The sequence below is a fragment of the Pteronotus mesoamericanus genome, unplaced genomic scaffold, assembly GCF_021234165.1.
Source record: "Pteronotus mesoamericanus isolate MK-2021 breed Mesoamerican mustached bat unplaced genomic scaffold, CSHL_Meso_final contig_105, whole genome shotgun sequence".
Lineage (NCBI taxonomy): Eukaryota > Metazoa > Chordata > Mammalia > Chiroptera > Mormoopidae > Pteronotus > Pteronotus mesoamericanus.
This window is the reverse complement of record NW_026555006.1, coordinates 11,911,735-11,926,093: the sequence shown is the minus strand read 5'-3', so window position 1 is coordinate 11,926,093 and position 14,359 is coordinate 11,911,735. Positions and strand designations below refer to the sequence as shown.

Sequence of the window (14,359 nt, the reverse complement as noted above, 5' to 3'; positions counted from 1 at the left end):
TCTACACTTGATCAGGTCTTCCTGATAAGGAAAACAAATTACTACTGGAAAGATGACGTGAACTGCTAAGGTTGCTGGTGGCCACAGGCAAGTCCCTTAACTCCTTACCTAACTATTCCTTATCAGTAAACTGGTGGCATTACCTCTATACTCTGCATGATTATTGTGAATATTAAAGAGAAAACTACATAACTAAACCTAACACTGTGCCGGGAACAACTGAGGAATTCAGTTAATAGTAGCTACGAATGTCTTTATGTCCTTTGGTAACATGTTAATAAACGATCAGCCAGCTTCTGATTGAAAACCTTCGGGGATGGAAAATTCCATTTCCACAAGGAAGCTCATTCTGTCTTGGCACAGCTCGAATGTTTGGCAGGTTCTTTGTAATGAGCTGACGCAGCCTCACCGCAGATGTTGCCCACTGATCTCTGGGCCGGTTCTCTCCTGCAGCCACAGAAAAGGCTTATAATCATTTCCCCAAAGGATAATGCTTTAAAAGTGCTCGTTTTTTAGCAGGAGAAAAAAAGTCCAGGGGATGTTTACGATTTGCCCCAGCTCTAAAATGCTATTGTTATAAAATTTTAGAGATGTTTGATCTGTACCTTGAGATAGGTGGCAGTATATAATGTGTTAACACATAAATAGTATTTGCAAATACATAAAGTAAAAAATGTGATTTTAAACTTTAAAAAATAATTGCTTACAGGTTTTCCATTGAAGTGAATTTGGTTATTTTTAAGTTTCATTCGATACCTATTTGTTTTATTTAGGTTTTTAGCATATGATTTTGGAAGACTTTTTAATGGCATTTTCTTTGGCAGTTTAAAATATCACGCATTTTCTGTAAGCTCTAGTAATCCAAAGCTCCTTAAACATTAAAAAAAATATAGTAATAATGTAAATTTTAGCAGCACAAAAGTATAAACTAGCCAATAGAAATGAGAATCAGGGCTTAAAATACTCAACAGAAACAAAAGTACAAAAATTTGACGGAGAAGATTATCATTTTTTAAGAGAAGTGAAACTCAAAATACAAGGAACACTAAAGTTAATAAAACTACAAGTTCTCCCATTTAACATTTTTATTGATGACCCTATGTAAACTACAGTGCTCTCAGATTTAAGTGCAAGTGTGTTTTCAGGCATGGCCCACTTTTATTTATTTATTTATTTATTTTTAAGTTTTTTTATTTTTTTAATCCTCTCCTCAGGATATGTTCATTGATTTTAGAGAGAGAGGAAGGGAGGGAAAGAGAGAGAGGGACAGAAACATTAATGTGAAAGAACGACATCGATTGGTTGCTGCCCACACATATCTCAGCCAGGGACTGAACCCACAACCTAGGCACATGTCCTGACCGGGAATTGAACCCAAGACCCTTCAACCTATGGGATAACGCCCCAAGCAACTGAGCCACACCAGCCAGAGCTATGTCTCACGTTTAATCATCTGTTTAGCATGTTGGTACCAGGAGACATATAGAGGATATTTCCACACACTTTGCACAGAACTGGTGACACAGGTGTGGATTGAATTCAGGTTGCAAGACATACTACAACCTTCTGCCAAGTAATAAAGGATCCGATTTCATGGCAATCACCTCCTTTTCTTCTGGAACCTGTCTATAATGGACACCATCCCAGTAGAGCGAAACCTAAAGTGCCAGTTACGTACGTTGTCAGTTGAGCACTCCAGTGTCTTCTGCTGATCTGCCGCTATACCTTGACTGGCCACCTGGGAGAGATCTTCCTGATATGGGAAAAATACAACCAGTTAGCAGCATTGTAGGACTCCAGTGCACTTTATAATTTCAGTAGTCAATCACGATTTAACAGGGCTTTGGTCTCCTACAAAATTGACCAGCACACTGGGCATAAAAGTTCTATTCGTCCATCTGGACTAACTCTCAGAAACGAACACAAGCTTGTCATTTCCAAATACTTTTTTAACCCTTTCAGGTGTTAAGCCTATTAAATATCCTTGGTGGTTAGTTGGACCAGTTTTTTCTTCTATCACACCAGTAATTTCTATATTTGTATTTACACTCAGTATTAAATCCTTTCAGGGTTGAAATCTTGATGTTAGAACTCCCCTTAAGATATTCAATTAGAGGTAAAAGTACATTCACTAAAGCCACTGGGAGATAAAAAGATATGTTAGTGCTGAATCCCACAGGGAAGTACAGAGTCTAGACTTAGGACAGAAGCAAACTATCAAAACATATGGGAAACTGCCCTGGCTGGTGTGACTCAGTTGGTCGGGTGTCGTCCCTCAAGTTGAAAGGTCACTGGTTGGATTCCTGGTCAGGGAACACGCCTGAGTTGCGGGTTCTCTCTCACATTGATGTGTCTCTCCCTTTTTTTTTTCTCTCCCTTCCCCTCTCTCTAAAAATGAACAAATACCCCTTCCTAAAAAACATAAGGGAAACCAATGCATAACTAAAGGGAAATTAATTGAAATAAATGATGACAATGATAAATTGACCAGACTGATTATGTCTGCTTCCCACCATATCCCATGCTTTTTTACAGGGGAATTTACAGGGGAAATTATCATATGACAGTTTACTCTAAGGCGTGAAGTCCTGTACTTAGTTTGGATAGTTCAGGGAACATGGAGGGAGACTGCTTTGGATAGGAAAAGGGATAGGTTTATTCCGTCCCTTGGTAGATAAGAGAGACCCAGGTGGCAGGTCTAGGCAGAGATGGCAGGTAGGTAAGCTATCTGAGGATGAGAAGCATAACTTCTATAGTGAAGTATTAGAGTTATCTGACCTCTTGAAACCTCAGTTTCCTCATCTGTAAAATGGAAAAAAAATGGGAAGCTGAAAGGATTAAATGGAGCAATACGTGAAAAACACTTAGCATGGTACCTGGCAAATAATGCTTATTTAATAAAGATATTAATGATGATAATAAATGGAATCAACCTATAATAAACTCATGTTCATAACTCTATTATAGCATTGGTGAAACCGGTTACTTGGACAGGACATTTGCTCCCTTGGGGATTGCCGGCATATTGACACCCCCTAAGCCTACCCTTCCCTCATCGTGGTTTCCTTTTGGGGCATATTGACACACCCTTTCTTCAAAGGGCCCCTGTGAGATTTGTAGCGATACAATGGATCATGATCAGGTTATGCCCAGCCATTTCTTTTTACTAGATTAGGTGAGAATCTCATCCCGTCTCAGCAACTTCCTATTGGTTTACAACCTGAGAGTTTTAACTCCTCCATGTTATGTCCTGAGACTGAAGCCTAGGACCCCTGGATGACTCTAATGATCCTTAGCTGTTGACTTGTGACTTATTTTTAAGGGCTAGAATTATGTCTCAATTAGATTCCCACTTATTTTCCCCAAATGGGAGAAAGAGCTTACAACTCTTCTCCTTCACCCCTGGCTGTTTTTTTTTCTCTTTTTTTAGAACCTTGCTCCTAAACAGATTATATAACATAAAATGAATTAAAAATCATCCCATAATCCTTCTCTGGATACCTGGGTAGTACCCTTCCACAGCATGACCAGTTTATTTTATCACTATTTTGCAATATTTATATTGTATTTTTTAGTTTTTATATCTGTCTCCCATGTACTACTATGATTGACTTTTATTTTATTTGTCTAATCTGTTTCTTTAACATACAGCAGAATAGAATATGACCTTCATAAAGGACTTGTGGGGAATGAATCAAAGTTTGGTAAACTTAAATCTTAAATGCATGTGAGTGGATTTCAGAGCCAGGCGAGAAAGGAAGGACACACAGTGAAGGTGGCCCTGTGACCTCCATTTTAAAGGGTCACAGTTGAAAAGGGAGGAGAAAGACATGAGAAGGTTAATAAACAGTGCTCAGAGGAATTTTTAGAATAAAAGTACTAAACTGCCTTATAAATAGAAACCATTGGTGGTATTCCTTCCAGTGTGTATCAGACAGCCTTCAGAAGAGCAGAAGTGCCTCTGTTTGAAAACAGTACTATACTGTAGGTCTGCAAGTCTGCCTTTGTTTATGCCCAGATTAACCAGCAGTGGGACAAAGGAGCTGACTGACTTCCCAGCCAAAGACTTAAAAATGCAATTTTCATATCACAGAGAGGTGCTACTAATTTGGTTCAATTTGTCCTCATCGGTTGGCTTGTAAATAAAAGGAAAGGGTGCTGGAATAGTAGCCAGAAAAATCTGGGTTCAGATTGGTTCCACCACTTGCTAGCAGTAGTTGTGCTTGGAAACCTTCATTTTTTGCAACAGGAAGAATAGAATAGCTACCTGAGCAAGGGATTGTAAGCAAAGTTGCATTCAATACATGCTTATTGAGCATCCACTCTGCTTCAGCAGTAAAAAAGGCGAATACAGCCTAAAAGCCTAACACTTAGGACATTTACGTATCTGCTGAGACAGACGTTCGAGAAAAAATGATGGAAACTTCAAAGTACAACTTCGAAGCAGGAGCCTGAGAAGTGTGAGTTTCCTTCCCTTTCTCTTGCCCTCAAAAATGTGGAAGAATGAGATGAGAAAATCAAAGCTCTGAAAAGCATCAGGTCCAACACACTGTCTGAGTTCTTACACTGATCACACTTAAACCTCTGGGCCAAAGGATGGAGCTGGTACATGACAACAATGATAATAACAATGACAGCTGAGACTTGCTGAGCACTGACCATGCCAGCTGCTGAGCTAAGTATGTTACACGTTCTAGATGGGGCTGTCCAGCACAGGCCTGTGTGTTAGGTGCTATTATCATTCTCATTTTAGAGTTGATGTAATTGAGACACAGAAAGGCTAAAGTATTTGCCAAGCCAGAGCTTAACCCAGACACATCTTGCTCCCGCATTCCTGCCCTAAGCCAAGGAGTAAACCACACAGGAAAGGGAAAGTGCTGCTCACCTCCCCTGAAACACACACGAGAGCCTCAGGACTCAGCCTCAACACAGTGACTCCATTTTAGGTTCAACATTAGGTCAGAACAAGTCATGCCTGCTTACTTTGAGCCTGAGCAAGAAAAAAACTTCGTGGCAATGGCTACTGCAGTTGATCTCGGGTGAGTCACTTTTCTTTGTGTTTAAACATAAATTGAGAACCTGCTAATCTCCCAACTATGCACCAAGGGAGCTCTTAGGGTCTTTAAAGCTGAGGTCCTGGGACAGTTTAAAGTGTTGACTTTGCACAAAGGACCCCTAGGTAAGAAGGCTGAGGAAGCAGTGTGGAAAAACCATCCCATTTCACAAAAGAAACTGATCGGCATGTTCTGTGCGCATTATATTACAATCCTCAGCCCAGTTCTATGAGCACCAGAAAGAAAATGTTCTGTGAGCCAGGCAAATTACTCTGATCAAGAGAAGCAGCTTCCAGTGGGTGGACATAATAGACAACACTGGGAATATTCTACATAATAGATAATAATGGGAGCAATGTCCAGCTTATAATTACCAAAGCTTGTAGCTTCTGTCCCAAAGCTGGGTAATCAAAGCGCCCTGTCTTTCTGGCCACAGTAATTGGTCCAAGGGTGGATAGCTGAACCACACAAGAACATCCTGTGGTTTTTCCAAAGTGGACCCTAGGGGAGTGAGTCAGCCCCTTTCTGGCAGGCAGGCCCAGGCGCTTTTGGCAGCCAGGCCCCACCATGCTGAGGACACAAATCTGTGGCAGGAGAGAGTCAACCACACATGCAGAGACATCTCTGGCAGCACCAGGCCTCTGGTTCCAACTGTCGCTGAGGCTGTCAACCCTGCCCTTCCTGCAGTTGTGTAAAAAGAGCCTGTCACCTATCAGTAAATTTCCTCTTTTGTTTATAAGGTCCAGTTATGATTCTATTAGTTGCAACAAAGAGACTGCTGATTAAAATGAAGAAGATCTCAGAAAAGATTGATCAGGATAACAACCTCACAGGGGCCAGGCCTAAGGTAGCTAAATATAGAGGCATGAGGTGAACTGTTTATAAGACAACAAACTAGAGAGAGTGCTCAGCCTAAAAGTATTCAAATTTAACATTTTTAAAAACATGCCTATCAGACAAACAACAAACACAAATGGTCAACCGTTGATTTTGGCCTTTGGACTTCAACTTTTGTCGGCTCTGCATACACTAGAAAAAAAGACAACCTTTGCCTGGGTCATTAAAAATTAGATGAATAGTAATTTTTAACCATTCATCTAACCACCTGGATTAGGTGAAAGTACATTAGTAAACACTCTCACAGCACCTTAACTCCCCCTTTAATAGTAGTCATCAATGCTAAGGGTTACTTAATCTAAAGTTGGAGTTAAATCCTGCATGACCCGTATTACTTGAGTGTCTTTGTGCCCCGGCATCCTTACCTATAAAGTAGGGTCAGTAATAGTCATCTAAAATGTGAATTAATACATTTAGGTTGATGCCTTTTGGAGTAAGTGCTGTGAAAAGGTTAGCTGCCATTATGCTCAGCAGTTCTGAAAGCTCCCTCAAGTTAAGAGCTGTGTGTCCTGTTCACTGGGATGTAACCTGTGGCTGGCACCATGCCTGGGGCATAACAGGCTCTCAATACAATCTTGCTCAGTTTCTGCTCCCTTTGACAGACAAGATAATCACCATAGGTTTTAGATTACAGGATCTTAAAATTATGTCAGCAAATAAGGCTTCCCCGGGAAAGTGAAAACTTTACAGACTCAAAGAACAGTGCCTCAGCAGCCCTATGTTTTCCAAGAAGCTCTGGGATTCAGGGCACTGGAAACAGACAGGTAAGCAAGTCTGAGTTCTGGGCTCTGAGCTGGCAAGTCACTTCCCTTCCTTGGGCCCTTAGTGCAATTAATTATGATTGTAAGGTTACTTCCTCAATTTAGAAAAATTTGAAAAGCAATAGCTTCCTTTTGGCAAGTTGAATTTTAAGTTGAATAACAAGTCTCTAGAGTGGACCAGTTCAAGTGGCTGGGAATGAAAGTAAGTTAGCGAATGTCAAAGGTGTGGATTTGTGTTAAAAATATGCATCTATATTTTTGCTGCATTTGAATTCATGAGATTACTTTACCTGCTATTTTTGCTCTCTATGTCATCTTCATTTACAATGCAGAGGGGAGAATGGAAGAAAAAGCCAAAAGCTTTTCTCTGGTGACTCGTGAAGGGAGTAGACTTGACTGTAAATCTACTGTCTTTTTTTATGACCAGGAAAGGGAAATTTATCATGTAGACCAATCTCAAGTGATTTTCAGAAATACAAGATATAAAGTACAATGAGCTGTGAAAAATACCACATATTTGAATGCACTTGAACTCTGCCACTGGCAATTTGCATACCACTGCAAATGGTAGGCCAGTGCTGACTCAGACACATTCTCTCCTGCTCCTTACGGGAATTTCCTGAACTCTTGCTGTAAATGCAGTTTTCATACTGGATGTGAAATGGAAAATAAGATTCACACAGTGACATCTGCTTCCAGAAATTCTGCAGTTCTTGATGTAGTGCACATTGCGGGTAATAATGGATTTTGGGCACACAGTTCAAGACCTGGTTTACACCTGAGAATTCCAACCTGGAAGACCTAACAAAAAGTCTATAATCATTAGAAACGCATTTTGGACTATTTTTCCAAACTTAGATGCCAGCACTTAAATTCCTAGGAAGAATTTGTTAGCAAATTGATAAAGTGAACCTGTATCAGAAATCACATGGCATGTTATTCCTTTAACAGTTAAAATTCCACATTGAGCTCATTATCTTCTCCCACAAATCTATTTTTTCTCATATTCTTTTTTGAATTAGTGACAATAGTAAGCTCCCACTTATCAAAGTTTAAAATAATACTCAGCTTCCACTAATCTTTCTTCTTGTCTGTTTTCATCTTACCATTTGCAAAGTACTCTTGTGTCCAGAGACACCATACGAAGCAAGTAGATTTTTCTTAGACGTTGGAATTTCACAGACCAGAAAATTTTCAAAATAACTTTGAGGAGACAGAGTTACCTTTTTTTGGCCAGGTAATTGAGACCAAAGAAATATTGGGTTGGAACCTATGAATTTGCCATTTTGTAAGTCAAAGAAATGGTCAAATATTAGAGAGGGTCCCACCCATTGAAGTCCTCTCCTTCCATTTACTACTATATATTATTACCATAATGTCATATGGCAAGAGCCATTTCAACACTAAAAACTTGGGTAGGACACAGTGTTAAAGAGCAGTCCTTTAAATTAAATTCTCAATGTGGTTATTATTTTTCACATTTCCCACAGATCAATGGAGACAGTTACGGATCCACGAGTCAACTGAATAACTAGTTAGTGTTACTGAATTGAGGAGAAAGCCTGGACTTTGGAGTCTGACAGGTGTTCATATCTTTGCTCTTCTGTGTATAGGTTATGTGCTCTATGACAAATCAGACTTTTCTAAAGTCCAGTTTTTCTGTGGTTTGATACCAATTATCTCTAGCAGAGGCTGTGTGGCATGATCAGGCATGTGGGTCAAACATATAAGGCTTCAAATCCTTACTGTGGCACTTACTGCCCCTAAGCCTTTGGGCACGTGAATTAATTTTGGGAATACTCAGGTCCCTCATCTGCAAATGGAGATAATAATAATGCTTTATTATGAGGAGGGTGAAGATAAGACACTCTGTTCAGTTTCTAACAAATAAGTGCTCAACAAATGATGGATGATATTACTACTACTACTGCTGCTGCTGTTTTTTATCAGAATAAATGAGATAATGTTTTAAAGTGTCTACTACAGTGACAGGGACATAATGATTAGCCATTAAATAATACTGCAAACTGTTATCCAAAATGGTTGTACCACTTTACATTCCTACCAGCAAGATATGAGAGCTCAAGTTTCTCCCCATCTTTGTCAGCTCCTGTTATTATTTGTCTTTTTTTTTTTTGAGAGCCATCGTAGTAGGTGTAAACTAGTATCTCATTATGGTTTTGATGTGTATTTCTCTACCAGTTAATGAGATTGAGTATCTTATGTGCCTACTTGCCATTTAAATATCTTCAGAGAATGCCTACTGAGATCTTTACCCAATTTTTAGTTGAGTTGTCCTTATAATTAGTATCTATAACAGCACAGAGAAAGAGATGAATAAGAACAAAGGAAACATAAACTGGCTTTACATCAAAGCAGAAAATTATGAAATTGGACAGGGTTAGAGATCCAGGTGGTAGCAAGAATAGAGGTCAGCTACTGATTAAAAAAGAAAACAAAACAAAACAACAAACCCCCAGCACTACCCTGACTGGTGTGGCTCAGTTGGTCGGGCATCGTCCCACAAAGCAAAAGGTTGCTGGTTTCATCCCTGGTGAAGGCGCATGCCTGAGCTGTGGGAACGTGTACGGGAGGCAACCGACATATGTTTCTCTCTTACATTAATGTTTCTCTCCCTCTCTTTCTCCCTCCTTTCCCTTCTCTCTAAAAATAAATAAATAAAATCTTTAAAAAAAAGAAAAAAAAAAGCAGCACTATCTCTTCCTGTTCATCTCTCACTCCTTCCTTCCAACCTAACTACTGAACTTCTAAAGGCAGCAAGTGGGTATGAACACTTGTCCCTGAATATCTCAAGCCCTTTAAGAAGCTCTGATAGTTTTGTTCATCACTGAATCCTCTGCACACAGCATTGTCTGACATACAAGAGATATTCAATTGATATTTGCTATTTGAATAAATAGATCACAGTGATATTTCTGATATTTCAAGAAAAGCTGTCTATGTGAACTACATAGTGAAGAGCAGATGGGCTTCAGAGGCAAAGGGAACTGGGTTTGGGCCCCAGCCACACCACCTACCAGCAATGGCACCTTAGGAACAGGCTTGCCATCTCTTAGTCTCAGTACCTTATCAATAAAGGAGGGCTTACAATATGGGTATCACTGGGTTAAATAAGATAACCAGTTTGAAACTGCCTGGCACAGGTTAACTTCTCAAAAAAAAAAAAAATACTCATCGAAGTGTTGTAAAAGGTAAGTTTCAGTATCTTTAACCATCTGTTTCTATGCCACAGTTTTCTATGTTGGAGTTCAAGATTTAGACAAAAGAGAATGAAAGTCACCAAGTTCAGTTCCCAGTGTAATTTCTTGTCCTTTGACTTCGTTTTTGTTCTATGTCTGTATCTCTCTGAGAGGCAGTAGTACACAATGATTTAAAGTGCAGCCTTCAGCCTCAAAGTGCATGGAACCTGGATCCAGGCTTCACTGGCTGATTGAAGCAATTTATTTAATGTTTCAATGACTCAGTTTCCTCACATCTTAAATGGGAATAATATTAGTACTAACCTCATAGGACTGTTATATATATGAGTTTAGAATAATGCCTGGCACATATGTATTCAATAAATGCTGTCTATTATTAGAAGGAATTACATTTTTGGGGTTAAAAAATTTGCTTCAGTTTTTCAAGTTACACCTTAATGGTTCACTTAGAACAGCTATTCTTTATATGGCTAACCTTTAATGTTTTAATCAGAATAACATCATCATCAATAACAACAATTTACACTTATACAATGATTCACATGTACTCCGGCATGGTTCTATATAGTACTTTATAGTTATTAACTCCTTACAACAACCCTTTGTTTCTTTCTCCCATTTTACAGATGCAAATAGTGAGGCACAGAGAGATTAAGTTATCTGCCTAAGGATATATATTACTAGTAAATGGAACTATTACTAGTAAATGGTAGTAATAAGGATATATTACTAGTGAAAAAGTACCATTTACTATTAATATATCCTTATTACAAATCCTTAGAACAAGGATTTGAATCCAAGTAGTCTGACTCCAATGATTGCACCCTTTTAAAAAAAATTTTTTTAACCTTTTCTTTAAAAAAAATTTCATTTATTTTTTTTTGAGAGATGGTAAAGGAGAGAAAAGGAGAGGGAGAGAAACATCAATGTGTGGTTGCCTCTCACATGCCCCCAACTGTGTACCAGGCCTGCAACCCATGCATGTTCCCTTACTGGGAATCGAACCAGCGACCCTTTGGTTTACAGACCAGCACTCAATCCAATGAGCCACACCAGGCAGGGCTGCACTCTTAACAATTTAGTTACCCTGCCTCAAAAGAGTATATTACATGAACACAGATATTCCCAATATGATAAAAACATAGCTTTATACCCAAAAGATTAAAATAAATATTTTATGAGTTCATGATCTTCTAGGTCAAAATACCAGGGAGTCAAGGGCCCTTCAGGATGAGTCCTAGTTCTTCCAATTTCTAGTTTTGGGACCTTCAGTGAGAGATTAAGGTCTCTGTGCTCGCTTCAGCAGCACACATGGTCAAACTGGAGCGATACAGAGATTAGCATGGCCCCTGCGCAAGGATGACACGCACATTCATGAAGCGTTCCATAATAAAAACATTAAGATCTCATCTATAAGCCTGGGATAAATAATTCCTGCCCTACTTACAGTTTTATTTGAGGGATAAAATTGAATAAGGTCAAACAAAATACCATTTTAGAAAAAACTTTAGATATTAATAAATTAAGCTAGTGAGGTAATAGATGAGATTTTGTTTTGCAAATTGCAAGGTTCTGCACAAATAGTTTATTTCAAAGTTCCTTTCAAAGGGCTTAAAATATATTCTCAACAGGCTCTCACCTAGAATCTGAAATAGATTCCAGACACTTCCCTGCCTCCAGTCTCTCACAACTGGAATCTATGCTTCACAAACAATCATCTGATCAGTTGCTTAAAAAACAAGTTGTTCTTCCTTTAAAAACATTTTAGAGCAATCTAATATATACTTATTTTATTATAAATAAATAAAGTTACTAATCCTTGGCTGTGAATCTGGCGACTACTGAGATATGAACCAATGCCAACCATAACTGAAGAGGGAAATAGCACTGGAATATGTGTGGACCCATGGTTCCATCTTAGATCTGAAATAGGTAATCTTGGAGAATTAATTTAGTAGCTCTTTGGAATACAGTTTCTTATAGGTAGCACCTTGTGTGTATATGCATCTATCTGGTTATAGAGACGTTTATTGAACACGGGGCACATAAAGATGAATAAATAAATCTATAATCCACAGCACACTGTCCCTTCAGCTCTATGGTTCTACTGTCCAAATTCCATTGCTCATTGTTACCCTAAGACGCCCAATCCTTACACGCTACCTCCCTAGCCCACCCTGTCTGATTCGCCTGGTAAAGCTCCCATTTATGCCACCTTCAGCAGTCAACTGCTTTCTCATTTTTACAGGTTCAGCTTAAAGGCCATGACTCCAAGAAATCTTCCCTAATCCTTGAATGAGATGGTTTTCCTTCCATTTTTAAACTTCTGTAACATTGTGGGGTTTTTTTCCCCTCTCTCTTTAACACACTACTGCCTGATTTGATTTTCCAGACACAAATTCTGTTATCCTCCCTGATGCTAGAGGGTAAGCTGCGTAGGAGCAAGGCCTGTGTCTTTCTCCTGGTCACCTCTCCAGAAGCCAGCGCAGCGCTTACTGAGACGTGCCCCCACAGGAAGCAAGCAAGCAATGTTAGAGAGTTAGAGCTTGCTGTTGCCAAATATCTTGACATAAACTAACGTAAAAAGAGTCACGTGCTGTCCTCTGATGTGGCGCATCCAGCAGCATTCCCAGGGCGGGCGCAGTGCAGAGCAGCTTGCACCAATCTTGTAACAGAAACAACCCTATGAGGCCTAGTGATTGTGAGCTACTAATACTTTATAACAAGCTGATACTCATGAATATGTTAGCTGCATGAAATTTTTACCTACAAAAACAGCAATTTCATATCATTCAATCTAATAGTTTGCTAATTTTTATATTATCTATCTTCTTTCCCTCTGTCTACCCTGGAATGAGTCCCCACGAGGGCAGGCATTTTTGTACACTGTATCTCCAGTGCCTGAAACATAGTGACATCAGGCAAATATTTGTCAAATTAATGAATGAACTTCCTAAACACTATTTGCCTTATACTCTACGACGTTGTTTCTTCATAATATTCTGACTACTGTTGTTTCTTTATAATATTGTGATTACTGTTATTCTTCAGATGAGGACACTGAGGCTTGGTGAAGTTAAGTAATTTGCCTAACACCACACTCCTAACCAATACTTTATGCTAGGCCAACTATACTTATCCTATAAAGCTGCACTAATTCAGGCTATCTTTCCTTAATTGTCTAGAACAAGCATAGATTCTATTGGAAACGGTGAGACAGAAGCCTCAGAATACCACAGAGAGAGGGATGTGGCGAGGGCAGGGGAAGAAGAAAGACACAAGCCAGTGGGTTTGGGGAAGGCTCTTATGCTCGGTGAAATACAGTGAAACAACATGTGAAAATCATCCTTGGCCCTTCAGGTCCTCTGCCTGAGTGTGGGGCTCTTCAACTGTCTGGAGACTTAGAGCCCCATCACTGGCATTGCTTCCTTTGGAACAGGGTGTGAGCGACGGACAGCGTCTGCCTGCAGCCTGCAAGGGAGCCTCTTTGGGACTACCAGACTCTTGCAGCAAGTTCTCACCCTTTTTACCACGTCCTTTGTGGATGAAATTGGAGGCCCCTATTTACAAAAAAAGCCCCCACAAAAAACAATGCTGTTGCTTTAAAAGACTTTTCCTTAACCTATCTATGGAGCTATACTGTCAAGAAGAACAAGTTAATAGTATTTGTAAATGAAGGAGCTTTGAGATTGAAATTTGTTAATGTTACTCATTCCCCTTCAGTTTAAATATACAGTTTATCTTTCGGGAAGGGAAGAGTGTAATCTCAGAACATCCTGTTCAAGAACAATGGTCAAAATCTGTTAGCCCCAGTATTCTCAACGCTACGGTTCTCAGGCCCCAGGTGATGTTTGTTCACGAGTGGCCCACTATAATTTCCACTCTTGCTGAAACGTCCTTTCCCTTCAGCCTGACAGACCCAGTTCACTTTCTAGAACATGGAATCTACACCCAGTCCCAATATATATTTTCTGAAAGTTGAAAGGAGATACATGGATGACTTCTAAAACTCCCTGAAGTAAAATAAATAACTCTGTGCTGTCATGAAATCAGAGTGACCCTCCTAAGTGAATAATTCTTTGAGATTTGTAAGTCATTTAGAAACACAGAGAGAAAAAAAGGCCATGTTTCTTTCTGGAACTTGAGGTCCATCCCTGAAGTGCTAGGTTACCAAACACAAAGGTGGGGTTATGAACAAAGGCATGGGAGTCAGACCAAAGGGGACCAATCTCCAGGTCTACAACATCTCAGTGAGTGGTCTCTGGCAAGTTAGTTAACATCTCCTACCCTCAGTTTCCTTGTGTGTAAAAGAAAGTTACCTTCACCTCCATTATAAGAATCCAAGAATCAGAAACTACCTGGTACACAGAAGTTCAATCAACACTAAAGAAAATATTGCCCTGGCGGTGTGGCTCAGTGGATTCAG

The 14,359-nt window shown here is 39.5% G+C and overlaps 1 protein-coding gene and 1 non-coding gene across 5 annotated transcripts in view; one reads left to right on the top strand and one right to left on the bottom strand.

Annotated features, from left to right (window-relative positions):
* The window catches only part of PATJ (PATJ crumbs cell polarity complex component), a 295,047-nt gene that overhangs the window by 72,186 nt on the left and 208,502 nt on the right, over nucleotides 1-14,359 (bottom strand). For 2 of the 4 annotated variants that reach the window (XM_054574004.1, XM_054574021.1), the window contains exon 31: nucleotides 1,679-1,753. The exons of the other annotated variants lie outside the window; for them this stretch is intronic. In XM_054574004.1, coding sequence (XP_054429979.1) covers nucleotides 1,679-1,753 — 75 coding nt within the window. The remainder of the gene's footprint in view (nucleotides 1-1,678; nucleotides 1,754-14,359) is intronic. 4 annotated transcript variants of the gene reach the window in all.
* Nucleotides 11,224-11,327, top strand: LOC129071480 (U6 spliceosomal RNA). The gene has a single exon (XR_008529256.1). It is a non-coding gene; the product is annotated as a U6 spliceosomal RNA (small nuclear RNA).